The sequence below is a fragment of the Chenopodium quinoa genome, unplaced genomic scaffold (genome assembly GCF_001683475.1).
Source record: "Chenopodium quinoa cultivar QQ74 unplaced genomic scaffold, ASM168347v1, whole genome shotgun sequence".
Taxonomy (NCBI): domain Eukaryota; kingdom Viridiplantae; phylum Streptophyta; class Magnoliopsida; order Caryophyllales; family Amaranthaceae; genus Chenopodium; species Chenopodium quinoa.
In genome coordinates this window covers 2,905,438-2,915,379 of record NW_018743122.1, presented here as the reverse complement: position 1 = coordinate 2,915,379, position 9,942 = coordinate 2,905,438, and the positions used below count along the sequence as shown (strand labels likewise).

General features: G+C 39.0%; 1 protein-coding gene across 1 annotated transcript; it reads left to right on the top strand.

The window, feature by feature from the left end:
- Positions 1-4,839: 4,839 nt before the first annotated feature.
- Positions 4,840-5,148, top strand: LOC110732006. Its single transcript, XM_021911925.1, has one exon. It carries the CDS (start codon positions 4,840-4,842, stop codon positions 5,146-5,148), a length of 309 nt encoding a protein of 102 aa, XP_021767617.1.
- The last annotated feature ends 4,794 nt before the right edge of the window (positions 5,149-9,942 follow it).

Below are 9,942 nucleotides of genomic sequence, written 5' to 3'. Positions count from 1 at the left end.
TAATTCATATTTATTAACGATAAATGGTGTGTGTCAAATTTAATTTTTATGAACATGGATACATTGACAATTTTAAAATCAGGATCCAATTGAGGATGCTATGCAAAATCCAGAGGTAATATATATGATTTCACATACAATGCAAAAAAATTATTTTTAGCAATGTAAAAAAATCCTAAATACGACATTTGTCCCATAATTAATACAAGATAGTGACGATTAGGATGAGATTAAAAATGTATCAGACACCGAAGATGATGATATTCTTGATTTGTTTGCTGACATATGGGAAATAATTGGCAAGAAGATAGAAGACTTCATTTTCCAAGATATGCAACAACTGTCTTTCAAAAGCCATCATACCTGCATTAAATTTTATAACATGTACGCCAAGGTTAAAGGTTTTGGAATCCGTCTAAAGCATGCAACAATGAGCAAAGTTGATGGTCATCCGACTTCACAAAAGATTTGGTGTAACAAAGAAGGGTTTCGTGAAACAAAACACTTGGGAAGACCTGATAGAAAGCATAGAGAGAGGTCGATAACACAATGTGGTTGCAATGCATTCATAACTTTCAAGTGGGATCACCGGTATGATTCATGGTACGTGAAAGAATTTGTGGCTGAGCACTATGGCCATGATTTAGTTCCCATGAACCAAGTCTGTTTTGAAAGGTTGGTTTTCACTTTATGTCATATACATCATAATTAATTAAATATTTAAGTTTCTACATTCGTTAAATAATATTAAATTTTTCAAATACATGACAGGAGCCACAAAAAAGTCACCGAAGCAGATGAGCTTCGAATTAAGTCCTTAATTCAGTCTGGAGTGAAACCATCCATCACTATGAGAAATTTAGCACAAACTGCAGGGAGGATACGTGAAGTTTGGTTCTTAACAAAAGACTTGTATAATACATGTGAGAAGTTCAAAAAATAGGAGATAAAGGATGGAGACACATAAATTGTGTTAGCGTACATACTTGGAAAACAACCTCTAACCCTTCTTTTTCTTAAGGTACACACGTGATGATTACGATGGGATAGAAAAAATGTTTTGGTGTGATAGGATATGTCAAGGTAATTACAAGACTTTTGGATCAGTAATTGCATTCAACACGACTTATTGATGAGTGTCATTTATGGCACTCATTTGGCCTCTTTTAGGATGATACTCATGCTATTTTATAGCCCTTTTCCTTAGTTTTGTTCTTTATTTCGTTAGTTTGTGCTTTCCATAGTTAGTTTCCTTGTTTTGTGCATTTCTTTGTTTATTTGTTCTTTTTCCCTTTTATTTGTTTGTTTTCTGGTTATGATCATGTTTCAAAGGATCCTCGAGCCTTCCTCTCATATTTCTCATAAATTTGGATGCCTCATGTTCGCCTTTTGGAACTTGAAGTTTAAAGGAATGCAAGGAGAAAGTCAAGAGATTGGTGCACGTATGCAGTGGGGGCGTCATCTTTGCCATGAACCCACCAAAATGGCCCTTTCAAGACTTCCCACCTTGGTGTTCATCATCATCATAAAGACGAGCGCACGAGGATGAGCTTGGACGAAGAAGAGGGGGGCTCTCCTGCTGCCAGGAGCGGGCGCGCACGAGGATGGTGCGGCCGCGCACCTGGGTGGCGCGGGCGCGCCTGCAAGGGCCCCTGTTCCGTACCTTTTTTCCCGCGGCCGCGCCTCTCCTCCACTGCAACCGAGCCTTCCGGGGTTTCTTTTGGGACGATCTAACTAACTCTTCTATTGTATCTTTCCTATATATAGTTTTTCCTTCTAATTTTAGGAGAAGAGAATTAGAATAGAATTATAGTTAGTTTTAGATTTTTAGAGAGAGAAACTCTAGATTTTTAGAGAGAGAATTCCATGGTGGATTGTTGATGATTGAAGATTTCTCCATTTCCTTTGATCTTTGATCAAGTTTGTAAGAATTCCTTTTCTTTAATTCAATCTTTAGTTTGATCTTTAGTTTGATTTCAATTGCTTTTTTGAATTTTCAAGTTTGATTGATTTGTGATTGATTTTAGCTTGTTTAATTTGATCATGATGAATTTATTGTTTAGCCTTGTTTTGATCTTGATTTCAATGGCTAGTGAGTAGTTTGATTGCTAGGGTAATGGTGAAGCATGTATGAGTAATGGATTGATGTTAATTTGGGGAAATTGATGGAGGTGATGATGTAATTAAATTGGTTAATTGATTATGTGCATGTGTGTGTTGGATTTAGGCTTGATCACCCTAGTTATTCACACTCGATTGCATTGTAGGTTCACATTGATACGGACCATTGATTTGTGGCTTGAATTTAACGCTTGAGGTGTCTTGTGACGTTCCTAGCTAGAGTTTATCGTAGTTGATGCTAGTTAGACCTCTAGGAAAATAGCTTGATATGCTCTTTTGGTTGCATGATTGGTTTTCCCTCGCATCACTCGACTTAGTCAATTCTTTCCTAATTAGCGAAATCCGTTACAAGTATATGTGGATCCCGAGCCCTAGTGTTTATTACATTTGTCCAAACCTAGCTTGTCTAGTTGTTTAGCGTTCACATCCTTACCTAACCTTTCCGAAATAGCTTGACTTGGCAATGTAAGATCGTTCTCCATTCCTTAGTGGTTTGACCCTCTACTTACCATTGTACTTGCATAAGGGTGTGTTGAGAGATTACAAATTTTGTTTGGCCTTGGGTAGGGGTTACTTTCAACGACCTAGTCTCGACCCTCGTCAAAATGGCGCCGTTGCCGGGGAATGGCATTGTGATTGTGTATTGTTGTTGAGTCTATTCCATCTTATTCAAAAATACAAAAAGATTTTTCTTCTTTATTTTAGGCTACATTTTTTGCCGTGTTACTAATAATTTTGTTTGAGATTGTGTGTGCAAGTGAACATGGAAGAAGCTCATAAAGTGACATTGAAGGAGTTAGGCACTCCGGGTGCTTACAAGTATGAGAGTGGGATTGTTCCATTGTTGGTTCCGGATAACGATTTTGAAAACAAACAAGCTATGATTACCTTGATTGAGAGGAAACAATTCGGTGGTGCAAAAAGTGAAAATCCTCTCAATCATCTCAAAGATTTTGAGAAGTATTGTAATAAAATTGTGGTAGCCGGAGTTGCTCAAGAGTATATTAGGCTCAAGTTGTTTCCCTTTTCTCTTATTGGAAGAGCTTTAGAATGGTTAGACAAGGAGTTCAAACCTAGGTCCATAAGGACATGGGATGAAGTTAAGTCTTTCTTATCTCGCTTTTTTCCCACAAATGAAAACGACATAATTTAGGGATTTGATCCAAAATTTCAAGCAAGGGCCTAATGAGAGTCTCTATGAAGCATGGGAGAGGTATAAGGAGTATCAACGAGAATGTCCACATCATGGAATTCCTACCTACCAAATTATACAAATCTTCTATGGTGGGTTGAGTTCTCAAGGAAGAGCAAGCTTAGATGCCGGAGCCGGAGGCCCGATAATGAACAAAACGGAAGAAGAAGTGGTGGATGCAGTAGATAAAGTGGTGAGACATTATATGAATTGGCAAGAGGTGGAAAAGGAGCCAACTAGAAAGGGGTGCTCGATCGAACAATTCAATGACATCAACGAATTGACCACTCTAATTTCGGATTTAGGGAAAGAGGTCGTATCCCTCAAGGCCAAGCTTGAGAGTCCTCCTTCGCAAGCCCCGATTCTTCCCTCCCAAAATAAGGGGAGAGGTACACCTTATTACTCTAACACTTTTCCTTCTTCTTGTTGCATGATTAGAGAATGTCGGCCTTGTGATTTATGTGGAATGAATGATCATGATGCTTTTATGTGCCCCAATGTTCCTTGTGAAGAATGTGATGGAATTCAAAATGAACATGTGAATTACGTTGGTAACCATAATTTTGAACCTAGATTTGAAGTTCAAAGAAATGTTTGAAATAGGAATTATCACAACCAAGAGAACTATGATAATTATAATCAAAGTGGTGGTTGTAGAAATCATGGAGTCCAAGAGATTTGTGGTAGCTATAACAATCATGGTTATAATGGTCAAAGTCACGGCCGAGGGCATGGGGATCATAATCAAGGTTATGGTAACCATAGTCAACATCATGGCCAAAATCAAGCTAGGGGTAATTGGAATAATCAAAGTAGGTGAAATTTTCAACCTAATGATCAAAGAGGTACCCCACTTGGATCCATTCCAAATACTCAAGGGCCAAGTGATAATTTCCATGATCAACCATTTTCTTCTAGGAGTTTTTTGGAATAGGTTTTTGAGAAACAAGCCAATTTGCTAGAATCTTACATGGTCGTGAATGATGAGAAGTTTAATGACATGTTGATTCAAAATAAGGAGCTAGGAAACCGACTTTCTCAATTGGCTAGTAACTTTAAGGAATTTAAGAATTCTTCTTCTTCTTTGACTTCATTGAACTTAGATAACCTTATTGATGCAATTGTCACTAGGAGTGGTAGGGTCCTTGAGAGTGGAGTACCTAAGAAGAGTGATGCTAGAGAGAGTACTAGCAAGAGCCCTATTGAGATTCAGGGAGATGAGGGTCCCATAATTGAGAAAATTGAGGAGGAACAAGTAGAAAGAGTGAAAGAGAAAGTGAAAGAACTTTAAAAGCCCAAGCTCCCTTATACCCAAAAGTATAATAGGCACAAATTGGATGAGCAATTTGGAAAATTCATAGAAATTCTTAAGCAACTTCATCTTACTCTTCCTTTCACCGATGTGGTAGAACAAATTCCAAAACTATGCTAAGTTCCTTAAAAAAAATTTGAGTGGAAAGAGGACATGTGATATGGTGGAGACCGTTACCCTAACCGAGAATTGTAGTGCGATCCTAATGAATAAGATGCCACATAAGTTGAAGGATCCCGAAAATTTCTCTATCCCTTGTGCTATTAATATGATGCAATTTGATAATGCATTATGTGACTTAGGAGCTAGTGTTAGACTTATGCCATATTCGGTCTATCAAAGACTAGAGCTAGGGGAACTTTTACCTTCCAAGATTACATTGCAATTATCCGATAGCTCGATCAAGATCCCAAAAGGTAAGGTAGAAGATGTTCCCTTGAGGGTGGGGAAATTTGTCATTCCGGTAGATTTTGTTGTATTGGATATGGATGAAGATGCTACTATCCCTATCATCTTAGGTTGACCATTCCTTGCTACATCGGGGGCTATGATTGACGTCAAGAGTGCTAAGATAACTCTTAAGATAGGAGATGAGGTAGTTTAGTTTGATTTTAATGAAGGTATAAAATATCCCTCTTCTTCCTTTGAAAATTGCATGAGTGTTGACGTTCTTGATAATATTGTGCAATCCATGCATGAGCACTTACTCACATCTAATGATCCTCTTAAGTGTGTTTTGTTGAACAACGAAAAGATAGGTGCTCCTAGCAAGGAACTAAAATTGTATGAAGATTTACTTCATAGAAGCATTGAAGGAAGCGATGAACAAATTTGCATGGGGATCTCAAATCAAGATGCTTTACAAGTAGCCTCGACCAAAGAAGGGAAAGGTGTGCCTATGGTAGAGCTCAAATCTCTACCATCACACCTTAGGTATGAATTCCTAGGCCCAAATTCTACTTATCCCGTAATTATTAGTGCATCCTTGAGTGAGAGCCAAGCTCAAGCGCTATGTGATGTTTTGAGAAAGCACCAAGGTGCTTTGGGCTATACCATTGGTGATCTCAAAGGTATAAGCCCCGCTTTGTGTACGCATCATATAACGCTTGAGGAAGGCACCCTTCCCTCTATTGAACGACAACGTAAGCTACATCCCCAAATGGGGGAGGTAGTTAAGAAAGAGATCACCAAGATTTTGGATGCGGGAATCATATTCCCCATCTCAAGCTCTAGGTGGGTCTCTCCCGTTCATGTCGTTCCAAAGAAGGGGGGTATGGCCGTAGTCAAGAATGAGAAAGGTGAGCTAATTCCGACTAGAACGGTCACCGGTTGGCGTATGTGTATAGACTATAGACGTCTAAACACATCCACCAAGAAGGATCACTTTCCCCTTCCATTCATTGATCAAATGCTTGAGAGACTAACAAGGCACAAGTTTTATTGCTTCCTTGATGGTTACTCGGGATTTTTTTCAAATCCCGATTCACACCGATGATCAAGAGTAGACAACGTTCACATGCCCTTATGGAATCTTCGCCTATAGGAGAATGTTGTTTGGTCTTTGCAATGCTCCCGCAACTTTCCAAAGATGTATGATGAGCATTTTTGGAGATATGTTGGAGGAAGAAATGGAGGTTTTTATGAATGATTTCTCCATAGGGGGGTTTCGTTTGAGGATTGCCTTAAGAATCTTGGAAAATTCTTAGCAAGGTGTGAGAAAGTTAACTTAGTGTTGAATTGGGAAAAATGCCACTTCATGGTGGAGGAAGGAATAGTTCTTGGACACAAAATCTCTCATAAAGGAATAGAAGTGGATAAGGCCAAGATCGAGGTTATTAAAAAGCTTCCTCCCCCGGTGAATGTAAAGGGAGTGAGATCATTTTTGGGGCATGCGGGGTTCTATAGGAGATTCATCAAGGAATTTTCACTCATTGCCAATCCCCTCAATGACCTTCTCAAAAAAGATGTTAATTTTGTGTTTGATGATAATTGTTTGGAGGCGTTCAACAAATTGAAGAAAGCTTTGACTTCCACTCCCATTGTCCAACCCCCTAGGTGGGATTTGCCTTTCGAGCTTATGTGTGATGATAGTGATACGGCTATTGGGGGAGTGTTAGGTTAAAGAGTTGATAAGAAGCTCCATGTCATCTATTACATGTCGAAGATCCTTAATGGTGCTCAAAGGAATTACACAACAACGGAAAAGGAGTTCTTAGCAATTGTTCATTCCTTCGAAAAATTTCGTTGTTACTTGTTGGGGTCCAAGACTATTGTGTTCACCGATTATGCGGCTTTGAAATACCTCTTTGGGAAAAAGGAATCTAAGCCAAAGTTAATTCGTTGGGTTCTTGAACTTCAATCTTTTGATCTTGAGATTTGAGACAAGAATGGAGCGAAAAACGTGGTTGGGACCATTTATCTAGACTTGATGATTTTCAAGTCCAAGATGATGGGTCCCCTATTGAAGATAGAATGTTGGACGACTTCTTGTATTCGATAAATGTGAAGGAACTCCCATGGTTTTCCGATTTGGTTAATTACCTTGCTTATGGGGAGTTTCCTCCTTCTTTTTCGAAGAATCGTAGAAAGAAGCTTAAGAGAGAAGCTAGGCACTATGTTTGGGATGAGCCGATTTTGTATAAAAGAGGTGTTGATGGTTTGTTACGTCGATGTGTGCCAAATAAGGAAATACCAAATGTGTTGAAGATGTGCCACTCGGATCCTAGTGGTGGACATATGGGTATTTCTAGAACGGCTTCTAAGTTGCTTCAATGCGGATTATGGTGGCCAAACCTCTTTAAGAACACTTGGGAATTTGTCAAAAGTTGTGACCGATGTCAAAGGACCGGGAACATTTCAAGGAGAAATGAGATGCCCCAACAACCCATCCTTGAGTTGGAAATTTTTTATGTTTGGGGAATAGATTTCATGGGTCTTTTTCCTTCATCATATGGGAATCAATTCATTCTTGTTGTCGTCAAATATGTGTCAAAATGGGTTGAAGCCATTTCTTCTCCACCAAATGACCATAAGGTGGTAATGAAGTTGTTTAAAAAGATAATCTTCCCAAGGTTTGGCATTCCCAAGGCGGTTATAAGCGACAACGGGTCTCATTTTGTGCATAGTGCTTTCAAAAAGATGTTGAAGAAACATGGGGTAAACCAACGTTTTGGGCTCCCTTACCATCCTCAAACTAGAGGGCAAGTTGAGGTGTCCAATCGTCAAATCAAGTTGATACTTGAGAAGACGGTTGCAAGAAATAGGAAGGATTGGTCGAATAAGCTTGATGATTCCTTGTGAGCGTATAGAACGGCCTTTAAAAATCCTATTGGTACCACTCCTTACCGCTTGTTTTATGGTAAATCTTTCCATCTCCTAGTTGAGCTTGAGCATCGTACTCATTGGGCTATAAAGAAGATCAATTTTGATTTGGCAAGTGCGGGTGAGCAACGTTGGTTAGATCTCCATGAGTTGGAAGAGCTTCGTTTGGATGCTTATGATTGTGCTAGTTTATACAAAGCTAGAGCCAAAGAGGTGCATAATAAGCTCATTAAGAAGAAGGAGTTCAATCCCGGAGATAAGGTGCTCCTTTAAAATTCAAGAATGAGACTTTTTCCCGGAAAAATGATGTCCCATTGGACCGGTCCATTTGTTTTTCAAGAGGTCTTCCCAAATAGTCCTATTGAAATTTCTCCTTTGGACCTCTCAAGGACTTTCAAGGTCAACGGTCATAGGTTTAAGCATTACTATGTGGGAGTTTTTGTCGGGGTCATTCATGATATGACTCTCTATGATCCACCTTGAAGGGTGGAGAACGTCCAGCTAACGACGTTAAACAAGCGCTTACCGGGAGGCAACCCGAGTTTTTAACCCTTTTCTCATTTTTCTTTGATTTTCCTTTGATGACTTTATTCTCTTTTAATCTTGTTTTCTTTTGTGTTGCATGTGGTTTTGATTTGATATCCAACAATCTTGGTGCCAATTTTGAGGTAGAAATGTCCAAATTCATGAGTTGGAAAATGTGTAAGTATGGAGATTGGTGGGTTCTTATTGTGCCCACCGTTGTGCGCATTTAAAAAGGAAAAGAGAATGGTAAAGTTCAATACCCAGGGAGGTGCAGGCGCGCAGGATCCAGGTGCGGCCGTGCACCCCTGCTCGTCTTCCCCCCTTAAACCCCACCGATTCTCTTTCTTTATCTCTCTCTCTCTCTTACCTTACTTTCTCACTCATGTTTTCTTTGGTCTTTGCTCAAGCATCATTTTCACCTCCATCATCATATAGTCATTGAAATTTCATCAAAATTCATAATCATCTAGTTTATTATTGCTTTTAGTCTCAATTTTTGCACTTCCATGGTGATTTTCTCTCTCCTAAATTGAGATTTTTGGTACTCTTTGATTGAAGTTTTGAGGTTTGCAATTTGGGGTTGCTAGTGTGTAATAGTGCTCCTTGCTCCATTTCTTTGTGATTTCTCATCCATTAAAGGTATGGTTTCTTTATTCTCATGATAATTTTTTTACCTTTATTGTTCATGGAAATTTGATTTGGTTTGGTACTACCCTTATTAGCATACCCATATTGCTTACTACTTGCTTCATTTGATTGTGTTGATGATGAATTGTTGATAAATATATGATTTGGTGTTGTTGATTTTGTTTGAGATTATTGAAAATTTTGGCACTACCATTGTTGGATTCATTATCTGGTGTTGTTGATTAGATGATGATGATGTCCATAAGGATTTGGATGGTCATACGAAATGTTGTTGCTCACTATGCATGATTATGGTTTATAAATGTGATTTTCTAAGTGCATTTTTCACTTGATTGTGAATTCTTGCTTATTCCCTTGATTATTGTGGTCCTTATGGGATTTCCCATTATCATGCATTATCTTTGCACACAATTTTCCCTTGTTATCGAACCTTTATATTGCTTGTGGTGTGTAGATTGCGTCCCTTCGTCGTGCTAAAAGGGCGAGATACTCTACTCATAGGAAGGTGGTTTCTCCTCCATCCTAAATCACTGAGACATATGGCATCGAGTTCACCAAGCGAGAGCATTGGGACAACTTCTACAACTTGTCACCTCGACAGCTTTTTTCCACAAGATTCTATGATAGGGAGACAACAACTTTGCTTGGAATTGATGAGGACGTTAGGATGTTGGCTCGAAACTTAGGGCTTAAGGCTTTCATTGATCTTAATGCACCAACATTTGCCCGCATTACATTCGAGTTCCTCGCTTCTCTTGAGGTTCATGAAGATGAGCATGGTGATTCGCCTCCAACTCTATCCTTCCAAGTCTTTAATAATGAT

Coding starts and splice junctions, on each gene's coding strand:
- LOC110732006 (XM_021911925.1), top strand. CDS start 4,840: ATGCCACATAAGTTGAAGGATCCCGAAAATTTCTCTATCCCTTGTGCT.